At 41.9% G+C, this 20,176-nt stretch overlaps 1 protein-coding gene across 3 annotated transcripts in view; it reads right to left on the bottom strand.

Moving 5' to 3' along the window:
• LOC101167997 (sodium channel protein type 4 subunit alpha B) overlaps nucleotides 1-20,176 on the bottom strand; it is a 256,928-nt gene that overhangs the window by 84,878 nt on the left and 151,874 nt on the right. For all 3 annotated transcript variants that reach the window (XM_020712432.2, XM_020712431.2, XM_020712433.2), the window contains exons 17-19: nucleotides 19,322-19,495; nucleotides 16,379-16,540; nucleotides 16,095-16,289 (exon numbers count right to left, since the gene is read on the bottom strand). In XM_020712432.2, coding sequence (XP_020568091.1) covers nucleotides 16,095-16,289; nucleotides 16,379-16,540; nucleotides 19,322-19,495 — 531 coding nt within the window. The remainder of the gene's footprint in view (nucleotides 1-16,094; nucleotides 16,290-16,378; nucleotides 16,541-19,321; nucleotides 19,496-20,176) is intronic.

Genomic DNA, 20,176 nt, shown 5'->3' with positions numbered 1-20,176 from the left:
AGTGATGATGATGAAGTGCAAGAATACAAATAAAAAACAAAACCGGCGGGCAACGTGGACGTGTTGCTAGTCTATGCATCAGATGCAAAATGGCTTCATGTTTATTAACTGCCTATGTGTGGCTGTGTGTGTAGTTGTGGATGTGTGGGTCAATTTCCAGAGCTTAGGACCACCTGATCCCAATTCTCTTGGTTTAACTTGTGAAGCGGATCATACCAATTAGCCCAGGGAAGTGGGCCAGCCGTCTGACACCATCTCTCCCTCTCACACACAAACCCACACACAGAAAAGCTGAAGCACAGCTGAGACACAGCTTGGCAGAATGGATGCCGCAGACTAAATGACACTGCACTTGTTTACATCGATTTATCAATTACAATCATTACTTTTTAACAATCAATAATAAAAAGAATTTTACTGCATTTATATATTTTAAAAGTAAGGTCAATTTCCCTTTTCTTATTCAATAAAGTAGACACATCAGTTCTGTTGGTGAGCAACATTCTGGTTCTGTATGTCTTGATGTCACAGGAAGGAAAAAAAAAACATCCAAACAGAATTTAGAACAACAGATGCAATCTGAGATGAGCAATGAGACTAAGCAATAAGGTGCAAACAATGATTTTACAAAGAAAAATGACAAATCAAGGTAAGGGTCTTTAAGATCTTCTCAGGTGTTACATCATAGGAAGTCTACAACTACTTTGTTGATGCCAAATTCTGACTCTACCATCCAAATGTGGCAGCAGAAGTGGAGACTCATCAGACCAGAAAACATTTTTCCAATCTTCTACTGTCCAGTTTTGGTGAGTCTGTGTGAGTTCTAGCCTCAGTTTCTTGTTCTTTTAGCTTACTGGAATGACACCTAGTGTGGTCTTCTACTGCTGTAGCCCATCTGCCTCGAGGTTAGTGGCCGTTCTAACACCTGGATATGTTGATTTGTGAACCATTCCATTGGACATTTTGCTTCATGTTTTGGATCATTGTCTTGTTGGAAGATAAATCTCCGTCCCAGTCTCAGGTCTTTTGCAGACTCCATCAGGTTTTCTTCCAGAATGGTCCTGTGTTTGGCTTCATCCATCTTCCCATCAATTCTAACCATCTTCCCTGTCCCTGCTGAAGAAAATCAGGCCCAAACCATGATGCTGCCACCACCATGTTTTACAGTGAGGATGGTGTGTTCAGGGTGATGAGCTGTGTTTCTTTTATGCCAAACATAACGTTTTGCATTGTTGCCAAAAAGTTGGATTTTATCCAGGTAATCAGCAGCAAATAAGGCAGGGATTCTTGAAAACCAGCAGGACACTGGTCCTCGAGGCCTGGATTTGGGGATCCATGGTTTACACGGACGGCCGGGTTTTTGTAGATTTACAGTGGTCTGATCCTCCTTCCATTTTAATATTATCACTTGCACAGCGCTCCTTGGGATGTTTAAAGGTTGGGAAAATCTTTTGTATTCAAATCTGGCTTTAAACTTCTCCTCAACAGTATCTCGTACCTGCATGGTGTGTTCCTTGTTCGTCATGATGCTCTCTGCACTTTGAACGGACCTCTGAGACTATCACAGAGCAGGTGCATTTATACAGAGACTTTTTTACATCCAGTCGGATTCTGTTTGTTATCATTAGTCATTTGGGTCAACATTGGATCATTCAGAGATCCTCACTGAACATCTGGAGAAAGTTTGCTGCACTGAAAATAAAGGGGTTGAATAATTTTGCACGCCCAATTTTTCAGTTTTTTATTTGTTAAACAAGTTTGAAATGTCCAATAAATTTTGTTCCACGTCGTGATTGTGTCCCACTTGTTCTTGATTCTTCAAAAAAAATTACAGTTTTATATTTTTATGTTTGAAGCCTAAAATGTGACAAAAGGTTAAAAAGTGAAGGAGGCCGAATACTTTTGCAAAGCACTGTACCAAGTTAATGTTTCCAATATTTCATGTAGAACTTCAGTAGGTTTTCACAACCACTGTATCTGCTGAGTCTTCAAATCCTTTATACAGAGCTGTTCTTTGGTTACCGCGGCGATCCGTTTCAAATCATTGCCATGCTGGAAGATTCACTGAAATTTCTGCAAAAAATCTCACCATACATGGCCCCATTGATCCCTCTTTTATTTTTATTTATTTGTTTATTTTCAAAAAGATCAGTCGTCCTGTCTTCTTCGCAGAAAAGCAGCCCCAAAAGCATGATGCTTCCACCCCCATGCTTCACAGTGGGTCTGGTGTTCTTGGGATGCTTCCTCCTCCAAACACGAAGAGTGGCATGTCTCCCAAAGAGTTCCATTTTGGTCTGACCACATATCATTCTCTCAGTCGTTCTCCGGATCATACAGAAGGTCTCTGGAGAACGTTTTTGTTTTTACAGTTCCCAGAGCAGACAATCCCAGCAGGCTTTGTTCTGCTATCTTAATGAGGAAGAGTGTGGCAAGTCATCTCCTAATGATGATGTTAAGCTTTTCAAACACAACAAAAAAGTTTCCTCTCGAAGTTTGCAGTCCTTCCTCTTCCTGCTGCCCTCGCCTAAGTTTGAACTTTAAAATTGGATGGATGGATGGATGTACTGTTCAACATCATCCAGCCTTGGAGGAACTTGTTTATCATTTTTCTTTGATGTGTTTTTTATAGTTTATCATGTCAAATATCACAGCATGCTGTTTAGGAATCTTGTTAAAGCCTGAGTCCATGGTGCCATTACTGTCTGCAGACAAAAAAGGGTCAAATCTGCTTTGGGCACGCAGGTGGCCTGTATGAAATATCAAGGTCATAGACCGCTCTGTGAACCTATAGAGTGCGCAATGGGCATGCTGCGAGCGACAGGTTGTAGTAAACACTTACATACACAACACATACAATACGCAAGGACAAGTAAGGATGAAGTAAGTGAGAAGCAGGTGTGTCCTATGGATTTTTCAATTCCAAATCCTGTGAACTGTACAATAGGCTCCTGAGTGCTGTTCACATGATAAGTGTGTGCTCCTTGTGTGCAGCCTGATTGTTAGAAATGAGGAAAATAGACAATTAGGGCATAGTTTGGGTGGGCATTCTATGAGCGTTTACATACCACATGTACGCCCTGTGCGCACAGCATTTGCATGCGGTCAGTAATGGGCCAGTATTTGCATCTTACTAATGACTAGAGTGTGGCATGAGGGTACTTTACTACATTGTCACCTGTACGTCACAAGTACGTGTAAATCACATTATCTTTATACAAGCCCCAGTGAATTTCCGAGAATAACGCTTAAAATCCTCTGAAGAAAAGCTACAAGATTTTCTGATCTATTAGACTCGTCTTCTGCTCTAATTAAGGTTGTCTTCAGTGGTGTTTTTTGTTTTAGTTAAAAAATCTCTCTGTTGTTCACAGTCTGGGTACATGTCTTCATCTAACACTCTACTCGAAATGTTAGTCACCCATGTTTGATCCAATTCTTGAAACCTACATTAAACCACATTGGATCCACACTGTAATCCTGCTGAGTTGTTTTTTTTAATCCCCTCTTCTAACCAGTTTATCATCTCAGTGCCGGTTCAGATCACTGACCGCATAGCTGTTGATAGCCTGAAACTTGTCCTTTCTATTAAGAGGATTACTCTAAAGCTTCCTGACCTTCTGAACGTGTCTATCCTGCTGTCCTGACTCTTTTTTCATGGCGTCCATTTGCTGGTGCACCACAACGCTGCTTGTTACTGTCATCTATGTCAATGCAACCATTCACTTCTGACAGTTTATTCCCTTCAGTTCTTACAATCTTTCCTCCTACAATTCAGGAATCTCTTTTTAACCTGAATGTCACCTCGATGTCTACATTTGGAGCTTTTAGGTAGACGAGGACAGACCTGAAAGCAGCTACCTTCCTGCCAACAGAAAAGAGAGCATGTTTGTACAGAGACACACACAAAGGCGGGAGATGCTAGTGATGAATGAGCACTAAGATAATCTGCTTTCTGTGTTTCTCCAAGTCACAACAAACCCCAGTGAGCAAAGCCCCCTGGGAAAGTGGTTTGCAACGTGAGAGATGTAGAGCAAGAGACCCAGTAAATCACTGGAGGGATGAGAGAAAGAGGAGGAGCATAGCAGAGGAGGAGAGGTGTCTAGACAAGAGCAGAGGAGGAAGTTATCCATTAGCCTGTTTGCCTACAAAATGTGGAGCAGAGAAGTAGAAGAAAGTTTATCCCACTTTGGTGAAGAGAAACATCTGGCTGAACTGGGACATTGGTAGTGGTGCAGATCAGGTTATTATCTTCATGGATGATGGACACGCCCATTTATGGAGACATAAATTAGCCCCCAAAAATAAAAGAGAGCTACTGACAAGGGCTCAAACACAAGACTGAGCAACATATATAATTATTCAGATTAAAACAATTCATAGAAAAATATGTTATTTTCTTTGATTCTTATAATTCTTCTTATATCAGGAGCTTTTTAAAAATAAGTTTATGGACCTAAAATAAAGAATCCGAGGTGTTCTAGCATTAATGAAGCTACCACTTCTATAACAAAAGCAGACCTCAGCTTCAAAAGCTCCAAAAAGGAAAATGTAAATAACTGCAGCAGTCCCTAACAGCATATAAGTCTTGATAATCACTGAAAAAAGATCTAAGAAAAAACTGCAGACTGTCTGTATAAAATGCAGACACTTTTGTTTTACTGAGGTGTCTTCTCGTCTGAACTCATCTGTTAGTCAGAGCTGAGGCACCGAGGTTTCCTGTGAGCAGGAAGAACTTAAATGTGCTGCCAAGTCTATCTACAAACCTCTTTGAGCCATCCATCCATCCATCCACCTCTTCTTCCATCCATCCATCCATCCATCCATCCATCCATCCATCCATCCATCCATCCATCCATCCATCCATCCATCCACCTCTTCTTCCATCCATCCATCCATCCATCCATCCATCCATCCATCCATCCATCCATCCACCTCTTCTTCCATCCATCCATCCACCTCTTCTTCCATCCATCCATCCATCCCTTCATCCATTCATCCTCAACTTCCTCTGGAGGGATTCTCTGGTTCCGCTGAATGTTCTGGCTTTGCCATGGAGCCTTTTGCCCACCTGTAATGCCTCACTAAAAAGCATCCAACTGACTCCTCTCTATTTGGAATAGTAGCAGCTCTACTCTGAGTTCCTGCTGCATCACTAAGCTTCACCTCCCATCTCTAAAGGAGACCCCAACATGTTTTTCTATCTTGTGGGATTTTCCGCAACAGTTCAACAGATAAAAACATGTTATTCAAGCTGGTAACGTGACCTGAATTATTTGAACAAAAACTGCTTAAGTGTGCCTTTGTCTGCAGCAGATGTTTCTTTCATTGCAAATAATTAATCAGTCCGTCTGCCCAAACTGCTGATTTGTGCTTTTTAAGAAAGTCATGATGAGTAGTTTTGATGATTACGGTTAACAAATATCCATGTGTGATGAGAGCAGAAGGTGAGAGGGGCTAAAGAAAAGCAAGGATGAGGACCGTGGAGACAGGTGCGCTGCAGCAGAAGTGCCGACTCAGGGAAACACATTCAGCCGCTCGTTTGTCAAACAGCGAAACAGCAGCCTGAACATCTGCTCACCTGTGTCCGTGCAGCTGCACACACATGACGCGCTCGTGATGGGGGTGAACATGAGGCGGGGGAGACAAGACTTTAAAGGTGGGGACAGATAACAAAGGATGAAGATCACAGCCACAGCTGAAAGCAGGAGATGTTTGATGAAATATCACCTGGGAGAGCTCCTGCTTGAAGGTCACACACTTCTGTGTTTCACTGCCTCAGCCGCACACACATCGACACACTGTGTTAGTCAGATGAGAGGTTTTTCTTCTGTGAAGCAGGATGCTCCTCACTCGCTGTGAGTTTGTTCCATAGTGGCTTTAACATCATTGCATGAAGCTTTTTTCGGGTTCTTCTGACCGCAGTAGAGTCTTTTCCCTCACTCTATCCATGCTATAAACGAGTCCATTATCCATAGGGTCACTGCACGCACTGTTAACATTAAAGTAACCGTGTCTGGCAACCAAACTGAACTTATGAGATTTTTTTGAAGCACTTAAACCACAGTCTAATTAGGTTTTCCCTGGTTGTGCAGACACACACCTCATATTGACTGGACATCTGGACGTGTGTTATCCTGGAGTCCCTTTTGTCTGTTGAACTGCTTATCTTTTGCCACTGTTTGTTCTTCAGTTAAAACTCCCTCTCCTGAATCTGTGGATTTCAGCAATGTCCCTCCTGCATATCATGACCTTGGTGCTGTATTCAGCAAAGTGTTGGCTAAGTCTCTACCTCCTCACCATCCCTATGACTATGCCATAGACCTCCTACAGGGACACAACCCCCTAACGGCCACATCTACCCTCCATCTCGTCCTGAGCAGGAGGCTATGGCTTTCAGGAGAGTCTTCAGGCTGGCATCATCCGTCCCTCTTTATCTCCTGCCGGGGCATAATTCTTCATTGTGGGCAAACGGGATGGAGTTTTGCGGCCTTGCATAGACTACAGGGTTTAAATAATATCACTGCCTGGAACACTTATCCTTTACCTCTCTTGCAGACTGCCTTTGATCAATTAAAGGGGGCCCAGATCTTCACCAAATTATACCTCTGGAGTGCTTACCATCTGGTCTGTATATGGGAAGGGGATGAGTGGAAGACTGCCTTTAACACCCCTAGTGGTCATTTTGAGTGCTTGGTTATGCCTTTTAGGCTCACCAATGCTCCTGATGTATTTCAATCCCTGATAAATGATGTGCTTAAGGACATGATTTATAGGTTTGTGTCTGTATATCTGGATGATATTTTGATTTTCTCTCCAGATTAGAGCCCTGCGCGGGACCATTTTCTTCATCCCGCTCCCGCCCGCGCCCGCTGAATTTCTGACCTATCCCGCCCGCTCCCGCAACGTATGCGTTACACTCCCGCCCGCACCCGCAATATGTATGTCCACTCCCGCCCGCACCCGGAAAACTCATAGAATTTAGTCCCGCACAGTAATAGAGATGCATTGATTTGTATCGTCTCCCATCCCGCAGGAAAAAAACACGTATTTGTATTGATATTATTAAAGAGATTCATGTCCCTCCTCCAGCCTCATCTTTTCATGCATTCCTCTTTTGTGTAAGGTGCAACTTAATTATTAAATATATTTTCCTAAATCCTGTTCGGTTAAAAGTGTGCGTGTGTGCGCACGCAGACAGACGGCCTGAAGCGCGCTCTTAGTAAGAGGCGGGGCGTTGCACACCCCCAACAACAGGTTAGATGACAGAGGCCATTGGGCGTCTCTACCTGCTGCCTTCACGGAGCTTCAGTACATAAGAATCCAACAGCCGCACAGCCTAACGTAGTCCGCTAATATATATTCATGAGATATTCATGGCAGCACTGATCCCGCAGATTTTTTTTTTGCCGCCCGCTCCCGCCCGCAGCACAATTCAAACCACCCAATCCCGCGAGATTTGGGTTGTCAATTTTTTGGGACCCAATCCCAATGCAGCCCTCTACTCCAGATCTCGAGACCCATGTGCAGCACGCCATAACTGTTCTGCAGCGTCTCCTTGAAATTGGGAGTTGTGTCTCAGACTACATGGGCTTGAATTGTGGTGTGCCCCAGGGATCGATCCTGGGACCCCTTCTGTTCAACCTCTACATGCTGCCACTAGGGCAGTTAATACGCAGTAATAACATATCTTATCACAACTATGCAGATGATACTCAGATCTATTTGTCACTGACAACAGGTGAATATGGGCCGGTGGATTCTCTCAACCACTGCCTCCAACAGATCAGCGCGTGGATGCAGAACAACTTTCTCCAGCTAAACTCAGACAAGACCGAAGTTATTGTTTTTGGCCCACAGAAACAAAGAGAAATTGTCAGTGGCTACCTTCATTCTCTGTCTCTTAAACCCTCAAATCAAGTCAGAAATCTAGGGGTAATCATGGACTCTGACCTGAACTTTAACAGCCATATCAAGTCAGTAACATCAGCGGCATTTTACCACCTGAAAAACATTGCCAAAATCAAAAACATAATCTCAAAGCGAGACCTGGAGATACTTATTCATGCATTTGTCTCCAGTAGGTTAGACTACTGTAACGGCCTGCTCACCGGCCTGTCCAAACGAGCTGTAAAACAGCTTCAGTACATCCAGAATGCTGCTGCTCGAGTCCTGACCAGAACCAGGAAGTATGATCACATTAGTCCTGTGCTCAGGTCTTTGCACTGGCTCCCTGTACCTCAAAGAATAGACTTCAAAGCAGCTCTGCTTGTGTACAAGTCTCTCCATGGCCACGCACCAAAGTACATCTCTGACATGTTAGTGCCATATGAACCATCTCGTACTCTGAGGACCTCAGGGACCGGCCTCCTGTTGATTCCCAGAGTCAGAACTAAACAAGGGGAATCAGCGTTTCAATATTCTGCAGCTAAAATCTGGAACAGCCTCCCTGAAGTCGTAAGACAGGCCTCTTCTGTGTTCATGTTCAAATCTAGACTTAAAACATTTCTGTACAGCCGTGTATGTAACTGAAAGGTCCTATCTGTACCTTTCTTTCCTTCCTTTCTTTTTAAATCTTTTTTTTTCTTCCTTTTCTTTTAAAGTAAATTTTATGTTGATTATTTCTATGATGTATTGTGATTTTAATGCATTTTTCTGTTTTGTGAAGCACCTTGAATTACTTTGTGTACGAATTGTGCTATACAAATAAACTTGCCTTGCCTTGCCTTGCCTTGAGAATCAGCTGTTTTGCAAAGCTGAGAAGTGTGAAGAGGTTCAAACGACATCTGGAGACTACCCTACGGGTTATGTGTGCCAAAAACCCCATGTACTTGATCATCTCAACTACCCGCAGGCGTCCCTACCAAAATATTAAGATCGGAGAACTTTCTAGCAAAAAGGCTGAGTACAAAAGGTCATAGTGAACACTTAACACGCAAGGGTAAGTGAGGGTAAAGTAGACTGAGACAAAGGCACGTCGTACAGATCTTTCCTTTTTCACAACCCCCAAGAAAACTGCACAAAGGACCCATTAGTGCTGTTCAAGTGATAGGTGCACGTTCCTTGGATGCCCATTATGTGCTCTATGCTTGCAGCCAGACTGTTAGAAATTAGGAAATTAGACAATCAGAGTGTAGTTTGAGTGAATGTCCTACCGGCAACTAAGTATCATGTGCACAGCCCATGTGTGCATTATTTGCACACGATCATTAAGGTCCCACTGCTCAAACCTTAATAATGACTAGAGTGCGGTGTAAGGACACTGTAAAACAGAATTATATGTAATCCCATAGAATTACCAATCATAAGTGCATGTAACTTACATTATCCTTTCAAATACTTCACGATACACTTACCACACGCACGACAATGGTACGTTCCATTTTCATGACGTCTCTTAAGGTGGCTGCACAAGACTCAAGGGAACTGCAAGACACTGTGCTCCCCTGAAGATCGCCTACAACCCTTTACGGGTCCAAACAACCCAAAAACCCAGAGCACCAGTACAGGTCAACCCCCCGTACACATGCATTTGACAAAGCATAAGCTCAGCATGTTTTTTTTTACTGTGGGAAGAAACCAGAGAAAACACTCACATACAAGAGGAGAACATGCCAACTCCACACAGAAAAAACCCAACTGGGATTTGAACTTCTTGGTGTGGGGCAAGAGAGTTAACCACTGCTCCACTGTACCACTCTGTCTCTGGAATACTGAGAGCAAAAGAAGCAAAACATTGTTTTCTGCAGTAAACATGGATAAGAGTTAACTGAACCGATTTTGTTGATGTAACAAAGCCAGCCTTCGTCTTTCAGATTTATTGATAGAGTTGGGCCTTTTTTTTTTTTTGCTTGTGTTGATCTTTTCCATCCAATATCACAAAATAAACAAGTCTAATGATTTGACTAACACAGTGCCGTTTATTTCTTGCTCAAACCTTTGAAAACGACCTAATTCTATGCATAACTTTTTTTCTTCCCAGTCTGGGGTTTTAAAAACAGAATAGTTCTCAAAACATTGGAGAAAACTTCAGATTTGGGTTGGGCGATGTCCCTTAAATTGGCAGTTGACGATGTTTGCAGCAAATCATCGGGATGGACGATGATATCGTCGGGGGGGGGCTATTTTTAATTTTTCGTTTTCATATAATTATTATTCGTTATTTTACTTTATTACTTTGTTTACTTTATTTCCCAACTAATGACTCATCCGTGATGATGCAGTATAAACTGAGGGAATTGACTTTAACAAAAATAAATAAATAAACAAAATAGAAAAGAAGTAGTCCGCTCTTGCATTTGACTTGTCAGGTGGACCGAGCGACCGTGTCTCTGAGTCTGAGCAGAACAGACGGACTTACAGCTTTGTGTTTGAGGGGAAGGGAGGATGCTTTGTTATGTGTGCGCTATGTGTGGGAGACTTCAGACTGTCACTGTGATATGTCCCGCAGCTCTAGGTGAACGAGCTACCGAACTCAGGAGATTCGGTTCTTCCGGTAAAAGTGTGTGTCCGGGCAGAACTCGGACCGTCAGCTCACACAGCGGCTATGGGGCGGTGTGTAGCAGAAATGTCGCTCAGTCCTTAGAAACCGTTCAAACAATCACGTGTATTTGTGTTTACAGTCGTGTCCCGACAAAATAAAGGCTGATGTTATTCTCACATATTTACGTTCAACCAAGCTGAAGATAACAGCATTTCCCGCATGGATTTTATGTTCATCAAACTTAGGCTAAATGTTGTTAGCGCGGGTTAGCCTCTCTAGCCCCGCCTTCTTCCGGTTCCGTTCTTCAGCAGGAAAAGCACTGACCACACGGATTAAAATGATGAGCGAATAAGCACTTCATAATAACCGTAACATTAATAAAAGCACGTTTAGAAGATAATCTAGTATATTACGGAGCTGCCAGATCTCTATGTATGTAGCCTCTCAGAGAAACTCATTTCCCCTTCCGGTATTTCAAACAGTACTGTGCATGTGCGAATGATTTATTCCGACCGAAAGTGTGACCCATGTGAACGTTTGTTATAATCGGAAAACGTTTTTCTGGGCTCATGCACACGGTTGGATTCTAATCCGACCATTGAGCCGATCATGATATTTCGCACATGTGACCGCGGCTTATGGTGTCGACTCGCAGCGTGGCGGGGGCGTGGCATCACGACGGTGTCTCTCCATCGTGAGGTCAGTCACCCATCACGATGGACGATGGTATCGTCCATCGGCACAACCCTACTTCAGATGTTTGAAGAGTTTAATACTGTAAAACCTCCTCTCACAGGATGATGTCACACAGTTAAATAATGACTGTGGTGATCAATTCCAACACACATTTTCTACAAATAGAGAAGTGAAAAAGGTGAATGGTTTCCATCTAAAATTTTGCCAAACTTGTGGTTTGCCTTTAAGTTGCTCCAGAGCGAAAACGGTTTTCTGACTCGCCTGTGTTTGCTTAAAACTTGAATTTGAATTCAAATTTGACACAACAGCCCTGCACCCTCTGCCTTTGTGAGCTGCTTCAGCAGGGAAACTAATCGATTCTGTCATCGGTGGACCGTCTTTGCTGGCTGGAACAGCCAGTGGGTGTGTCAATGCATGAAGCCTTATTTCATTTCAGTTTTTAGTTTTCCTCTTCCAGTCTTCATGTCTTCTGCCCTCCTTCTGCTTCATCTTATCCCACATTTTCTTTCTCATTTGTTTGCTTCTTTCATCCCCCATATTCATCCCCTTTTGTTCCAACTTCCTTTTCTGTTCCTCCTTCCTTTCTTCCTCCAGGCCCTCTGCTCCCCTTTTGTGTGTTTCGTCCTCTCTGTATTTATTTCCTAATTTCTGAATGCATTCATGCACAAATGCCTTCACATGCACATGAGCTGAGGTGAGCACAATCAGGCCATTTCAGAAGGGATAAATCACATGAATGGGAAAGGTTCGGTCATCACGACACACATGCGCGCAAATGCGTGCGCACACACGTGCTCAGGCATATTTAGAGAGTCGGGTCAGCGTACCCCTCTGCAGCAGGAGATACAATTCCTGCCAGTGACAGGAGAAGAATAAGAGGCTGTTGACTGCAGCGTGTGTGTTTGTGAGGCTGCGAGCTGTCAGGCATATCAACCTCGTTATTAAATATCCATGAGACCATTAAGCTAAATAGATGAGGGACTCTGTTATTGCTGCACACACACTTCATGATCAACTGACTGGTGAATATGAAAAACACACACACCCCTGTGTATTATTAACAATAACAATGAAAAAGAGGAGGAAGGCGAGAGGATGAAGGAGCAAAAAACAGAGGGGAGAAAGAAAATTTCCGTTTTAATTATGTTTGTTCGGTAATCTCATGTAAAACTTCCTAATTAATTTAAAGAATATTGATTAATTTTATAGTCAATATAGGTTCCTTTTGAATGATCTGATTGACTGACCTAAAATGGATCCAGAACATCTTTATCAAGTAAACTAGAATGAATGTCAAATTCATTCACATGTTAGTTTTACTAAAGTTCAGCCCACTGTTTCTTTTCCACATCCAAATATTCCAAAGGGAACATTCTTAGAATATTCTAGCACACTGTGTGGTCACATGACTTTGATAAATTCAAAGTGTTGCCACATTTTGAATTCCACACGGCATTCAATGGTAGGGCGGTCGACCCCCAATTAGAAGATTGTGGGTTCGATTCCCGCCTTGCCCGCCCATCTGTTGAAGTGTCCTTGGGCAAGACAGTGAACCCCAACTTGCCTCTGGTGGAAGGTTGGCGCCAGTTCGGCAGTGGAGCCGCCACCAGTGTGTGATTGTGAGTGTCAATGAGTGAATGGGTTTGTGACTGTAAAGCCCTTTGGTTCTTCAAAGACGGTAGAAAAGTGCTACATCAGTATAAGCCATTTAGCATTTACATTGGACTGAAGGGACGACTGATCCTTTCTGCTGTTATCCTGTGTGCTGTCCGCTGTGATGCACTTGATCGTTTATACGTTATGGTAAAATAAACTTACCATGCCTTAATGCAAATCATATTTTCCAATATCGATATAATCACTTTATTTTATTTAGAAAAAATTTTATATCGATCTGTCTGATCGTAGAAATAAAAATTGATTAATCGATTAAGTCGGTTAATTATTACCTTTACCTAAAATAAAAAAAATAGTGATAACATCTCTATTGAAAGGTCGCTATGGAGACTTAGGAGTCAGAGGATTTTAAGAACTAGTATATTACCTCCTTTATGTAGTACTGTTTCTCCTCCTGCTAAAGTACCCCCCCCTTCCAAATAGCATGGGGGGGGGGGGTACTTCTCCCATATGAACATGGGAGATTTTTTTCCTCTGTGAGTCACTGAACTAAACCAAATCCAACAGAGACTGCCATGCTCGCCAAATTTTCTGTTGAGTCATTTTTCTGCAGGAACCTTGCAAAGACGGCCCTCCTTCAGCTAGAAAACGATTCCTTAAATTCACAAATCATTTGTCTGATCTACAATACATAAAGGAAAGGCCTGCCACAAACTGAACAACCTCTTGACAAAAGCAAAAGCGTGCATTATTTATTTTTCTTTATCATTCCAAAACAGGCTAATTTCCAGATCCAATCAAAATAGCTAAAGTCCTACCCTTTGTACAAAACCAGGAACAAGCATCACTTAAAAACTACAGGCCAGTTTCTTTGTTGCCACAGTTCTCCAAAATTTTGGAAAAACTCTTTAAATCTATTTCTTAATGATTTTATTGAAAAACATAACATACTCTATGATGGCCAATCAGAGAGTATATGTCAGAACAAATCGGTCACCATCCCTGGCCTTATTATTATCATTGAAAACATCACAACTGCAACTTAGACAAAGTGTACTCTGCAGAGTAGAGAGAGGAACCATGTTGGAAAAATGAAACAGTTAGAAAACCATCTGTAACCAGCAAGGAAATACATACAAAAAGCAGCTGACTGTATTCACAAGTGCCTGCTCTCCATCAATGCATTTTCCTAACTGATATTCAATTTCTGGACTGAGACTTTTTTTAAACATAAAAAATAAGACATTTCCTTCTTTCATGAGTCTCAGGTCACTGCATTCACGGTAAACTGAACATTAACAGGGTTCAGGTGAAAATAAATCAGGTTCTTGTTTCATGCTGATCAAGTTTGCTTGTTTAGTCTGTTCCAGAGAGGGATTTAGTACCTATATAACAGCTCCCTTTAAATTCTCAACCTAAAGTCCTGGAATCAGTTTTTAACAGCAGTCAAATTAAAAATATCAATGTATTACAATGTAGCCAAATCCCAATAAATTCTTTTCAACCCCCTTTATCTCCAGTCTTTATATTATTTTAACTACTATAACTCTTCAACTGTTAACATATTAAAGTATTTCCATCAGATTCTGAAGTGGGGGAAAGCAGCCTTGCACTGATGTGCAACACTTGACTGAAATGTTTACGCATCCAACGAAGATCAGCTGATTCTGTCACAGAGAAAAGCTGTAATGCAACACATTACGTTAATAATGTGTTCCATATCGGTGAAAAAACGCTTTTCTCTGCATCAGAATCAGCTGATTCACAGTAATTGCATGAATGATTGAAGAGTTAACAGCTTGCCAAAGACTGTGTGTTATGAAGGCATCAGATTTGTTAAAAGGTTAAAGACTTCAGAATGGTAAATGGTAAATAGCGTATACTTGTATAGCGCCTTTCTTTCTACAAGGACAAAGCGCTTTACAGTCACAGTCCCATTCACCCAGTCACACACACATTCACACACACATTCACACACACATTCATACACTGGTGGCGGCTCCGCTGCCAAACACAGGCGCCCGCCTACCACCAGAGGCAAGGTGGGGTTCAGTGTCTTGCCCAAGGACACTTTGACTCTTGGGCGTGCAAGGCGGGAATCGAACCTGCAACCTTACGATCATGGGACAACCGCCCTATCGCTGCACCACGGCCGCCAATCCAATTTACACCTAAGGTTCAGGCCTGATCTGATTCCCTATTGATGAATGACAACAAGAATAGTTTGTGGGCTGGAGCCCCATGGTGGAGTGGTTAGTACTCTCATCTCACAGGCCCTAGTTTGAATCCAGCTAGGACCTTTCTGTGTGGAATTTGCATTATGGTTTTCTTTGGCTTTCCCTGACCCTCCAAAAACATTCTTCATATGTTGAATTATTATTCAAAATTATGCCTAGGTGTGTCTGTGAGTGTGGCCCTGCCACAGATACCTGTCCAGGGTATACCCTGGCTTCTTCTAATAGTAGCTGGGGTAGACTCCAGCAACCCAGTGACCCCAAAAGGAATTCAGTGGGTTTAGAAGATGGATGGCGTGCAGGCACAAAGTAACGTCGGTTCACAAAGCTAAACTTTCACTTTATTTTTAGCTCTTTTGTAGAGCACATGGCTGTTTACAGTCTTCTTTTGGTTGTAGTTCCAGCCATTTTGACTGATAATACCAGACTCTAAAGTCCACGTAATCGACCTGCGCTGTTAGGGCAGCCTTCCCCATTAGGGCAGCCAGAGAGCAGGGCACATAAATGTTTAAGCATAACCTTGACCAGAGCTAGCCCATCCCTGGCCCCCGGAGAGCCACCACCTTTCCTGTTTCACTGCTCTCCCTGCACTTCTTTCTGCTGATTAGCTGATTCGGTTGTTTCCATGTTCTGATTGACTGAACACACCTGATCCAGGTAATCAGCCGGAAAAGGTTCACGGAGAGCTGGGAAACAGGCAGGTTGGTGGACCTGGAAGCCGGGGGTTGGGCAGCCCTGGTCTGGACCAATCACATTGACCAAAAAACAAGGTGAAAATCCTTGAGTGCAGTTGAGAAGTTGTCAATGCTCCATGAGTTGTGATGATTGCTTTGGCTTTGTGTGGCTCAACGTGAACAACAATGTGAAGATACTGATAAACTCATCAGCACATTTTCAGAGCAAAAAAACAACAACAAAAAAGGTTGTGGATATTTCAATCAGCGGGGAACATATAACCAAAGTAAATCAAACAAACCCCACAGAGATGAAGGCTTTCCCTCAAACTCAACGTGACCCATCTCCGCACAATGGTTCATGTAGAGGGGAAAGAATATGAAGATTTAACTCACCACCAGGTTTCCAATGACCATGACCAACATGAAGACGAGGATACAAAGTGGCTGCCCCGCCACCTCCATGCAGTCCCACATGGTCTCAATCCACTCGCCGCACAGCACCCTGAAGACGATGAGGAAGGAATGGAAAAAGTCCTTCATGTGCCAGCGAGGAAGACTGCAGTCCTTCGAGATCTTACAGACACAGTCCTGAATCAACGCAGAGACCAGCGCCAGAGTTAACTTTTCGTCAACAGACCATAGAACCGTCAGACCTTCTGTTACATGAGGAACATCACCTGGTAGTTTTTTCCAAACAGCTGCATGCCCACCACGGCAAAAATAAAGACAATGATGGCGAGGACGAGCGTCAGGTTACCGAGAGCACCTATAGAGTTCCCGATGATTTTGATTAGGGTGTTGAGAGTTGGCCATGAACGTGCCAGCTTGAAGACACGCAACTGTGGAGAAGAAAAACGGAGTTAAAGATATATACAATATACAGCATATACACTGTAACTGCGGCCAAACAATGTCTTTGGACCCAAGGTTTGATGGAGTTAGGACAAAAAAAATAAAACATCAACAGCATAGTGGTGGAGGGACAATGATGTCAGCTTTTTAATTAACAGCACATCTGGAACTCACTGAGTCTGCATGTATTCTTTATATCAAATGAAGAAAGTATAAAATAATATAGATCTAATATAGTATAAAAAATAGTAGAAGCCTAAAATAAATTTAGTTAAATAAAAAAACCAAAACGCATCCATGAATTTGTTTTAATGCTTAATTAGCAGAGAGTGTAAGGGTGTAATCAGGCTGAAAAAATCCCTTGTTCCAGATCAAGTCCACCTAATTTGATCCGGATCGAGTTCCAAACCTTGCGTTTGTTCTGTTTCAGACTGGGATCAATGGGACCATCCTGTTACAGACTAAAGCTTGTCATTCTGTTCCTGTTGATGTCTGAGGACCAGACGACAGTGACGTTGCACAGATTTACGCAGATCAATAAGCAAAAATAAATTATTCATTCATTTATTCTACAAATATGTTTATATATTTGTTTTTTGTGTAGCAATAAACATAATTGAACAAATATGAATAAATAAAAACAAGATTTAAAAGATTAAATAAAAATAGATTTTTATCAAGAAAGCCCACATAAAATCAGTCATGATCCTTTTTTAAATTGCTCCGTCCAAACATTTTTAAATTATATTGCTGTGATTATATTGTGTTATATTGCTTTAAATTATATTACTATTTTCTTGAAAAGGAATGTAGGGCAGAATTTATTTTAAAAAAAATAGACAATTTTATGATGTAGGCCGAAAATGAGCTTCCCCTCTCTGACAGACCAGTAGCCGCCACTGGTGTCACATGATGAGAGACACAAAAGCATGTAAGAGGCGTTTTTCTGGTGTGTTAAAATAAACGTTCTACCAAATAAACAATTGGACCCTTTTTTTCTGCTTGATAACACAACAATTGATGCTTTATGTTAATCCGCGGCTCATCCGTTGCTACATTCCTACTCTCGGCTACGGTGGCCATTTTGGTCTAGTTGTTCTGCTCCGAAGACGGATTGAACTCCGACTGAGGAATCTCAGAGCGACCCAAAGCTCATTGGAGACGAACCAGGAACACCTCCAAAGATGGGTCCAAGAGCTGTTCCCAGATCAGGGTCTGCTTGGTGGCATTCAGACTGAATATTTGTTTCAGATCATCGGGGGAAACAAACTCTGGTTCACCTTAAGCAAACCAAATGTCTAATGAAAGCCTAAGCCATCTGAAAGAATATAAAAGAAGTTGAACCGTCGTTAAACTAAACAATGTATATTGCTAAATAAAGCTAAAACTGTGAATTCAAAACTGTTAAATGACAAAATATGAATTGTGCTGCAAAATTGAAATTATTTGAATAGAAATAAAACGCTGGTTGAGTTTTGTCATTGTGAAGCCTGAGCATCTTTTAAATATATATATATCAAAAAAGTTAATTGGAATATTTTTTAATTCAAACACTTTTTTTAATTAAAGTTTGCTGTTACCTGTAGTCAATGTTGTGAATTTGAAGTTCCTGTCCCACAAAATGTTTTTTACTAAAAACAGTAAAATAAAAGTAATAGGTATAAAGGAACCAAACATAAAATTGGCGGCAGTTCCCATCGATGGAGTAGCGTGCAGTTGGTTTGGTCTGTCAGCGGTTCTAATGCTAAGGTAGTGATGAGTTCTTAGACAAGACAATCAGCAGTGACCGCAAAAACACTTTTCATAAAAGAAACCAAAGGATCCCAGTGTTTCCAGCATTTACATAACTGATGGAAAAACAATGAAAACATATAAAGAGAGCTGAAGAAAAGAACTAAAACAGGTGTGTGTGTTTACTCGCGTGTGTTTGCCTGTGATTCAGCATGACAATGCCCTGACTGACAGCCCCAGAAATCAATGAAGACAGATGAGGACGGGCTGTGGGGATCAGTGTGGGAGTTTGTATGATTTCTTGTTTCCCTTGTCAATTTTGGTCCAGTTTTCTTGGTTGTTAGAGCATCAAAGTAGGCCTCAATTGAACTTTCTTATACAGTCCTCTTTGCATTGCCATATTAAACAAAACAAAACAAAAAACGGAGCGCCTTATAAACCAGAGCACCTAATGTATGGATTCATTCTAGTTATGCAAACTAATGTTGAAGTAATTTGATGAGAACGCATTTCAAAATGTTGGGCGTTATTGTAAATGTGCCAATGCTGCTGATGTTTAGCTGTGTCAGCTGTGCTTTTTTTAATTTGTATGTGTCACTAAAAAGGTTGAGAGTTAGCTTAGTCACAGTAATGTTTGTTTTAGTGATATCAGTCTGATTTTTAAAAGTTGAAAACACAGTTGGGAATTACAGGCGTTGTGAATATGCTAGTGTGGGTAAAGTGCAGCGTGTAAGAAACAAATTTTCTGTGAACGTAGTTAATAAAGTCTGACTGACTGACTTTTTTGTTTCCTTTAACTCCCCTTATTTATGATATAAGTTCAAAAAAAGACCATTCGATGACGGTGCTCCCTAAAATCCTTTAGGGCGTACCATACGGTACACGGAAATGTTTGCAGCTTTAACAAGGATCAAACTGAGAAACTGAATGAACTATTTTAAGCATTTGGTTCAGAATGTGGGGACATTTCAGAGTGTGAAATGGACTGGCTTCACTGATATTTGCAGCTGTGAGTTGGGTTTTAGGAGGTGATTTACCAGTCTAAATGAACGCAGCACACTGAGGCCTTCAACGTCCGACAGGCCAAGCTCCATGAGGCTGAGGCACACGATGATGCTGTCAAAGATGTTCCAGCCAGTCTGGAAGTAATAGTACGGATCCAGAGCGATGACCTTAAGCACCATCTCTGCTGTGAAGATTCCAGAGAAAACCTGGCAAACACACACAGACAAAAAAACAGGAATTCAGACATACAAACACAGTGGTAGGAATTTCCATGGAAGGATACTCTCTGAAATACATTTGAGGTGTTAAAAGCAAAACACTTCAAATGTTTTTACTCCATGAAGCCTTTTGGTCATCCGGTGCTAAATTGAACGAATGCAAGCTTCTTCCATAGATTTCTTCTGACTCAAAAGTCCCAGATCCTTTATTCAAGCCCTGTTTGTATAGACTTGCTTTATGTTGGTGTGTTGGTCAGGGGGACATAACATAGTCAGTCTTCCCTCTCCCTTCCTTTAAAAAATGACAAATACGACCGCTGCAGAAGGCCCCATGTTGTTGTTCGCCTGGGCCCCCCAAACTGCTAAGTCCACCACTGCTCAGAGTTCACATTACTCCTTCCTTCTGCAGTTTATCAGGACGCAGCCTTTACAAGAGCAATTATAGATAGACAAAAAGCATGTTTGGTGACTCTTGATACTGCAGTGGCATTTGCAGCCCAAGTGCTTTTTTTTTTAAAATAAAACACAGAGACAAGGACTCCTGCCCAATCTGAGAGGTTTAGAGTTAGCACAGCAGTATCTCAATACTCAACTCCAAAGTTCATCCACATCTTTTTTCCAAATGACCGTTTTGTGTGGTTGATTCAGAGAGGTTAACTTCAGGGAGAA

This window comes from Oryzias latipes, chromosome 20 (genome assembly GCF_002234675.1).
Source record: "Oryzias latipes chromosome 20, ASM223467v1".
In the NCBI taxonomy this organism is placed as follows: domain Eukaryota; kingdom Metazoa; phylum Chordata; class Actinopteri; order Beloniformes; family Adrianichthyidae; genus Oryzias; species Oryzias latipes.
The sequence above is the reverse complement of the archived record's forward strand: the minus strand, read 5'-3'. Positions and strand labels throughout refer to the sequence as shown.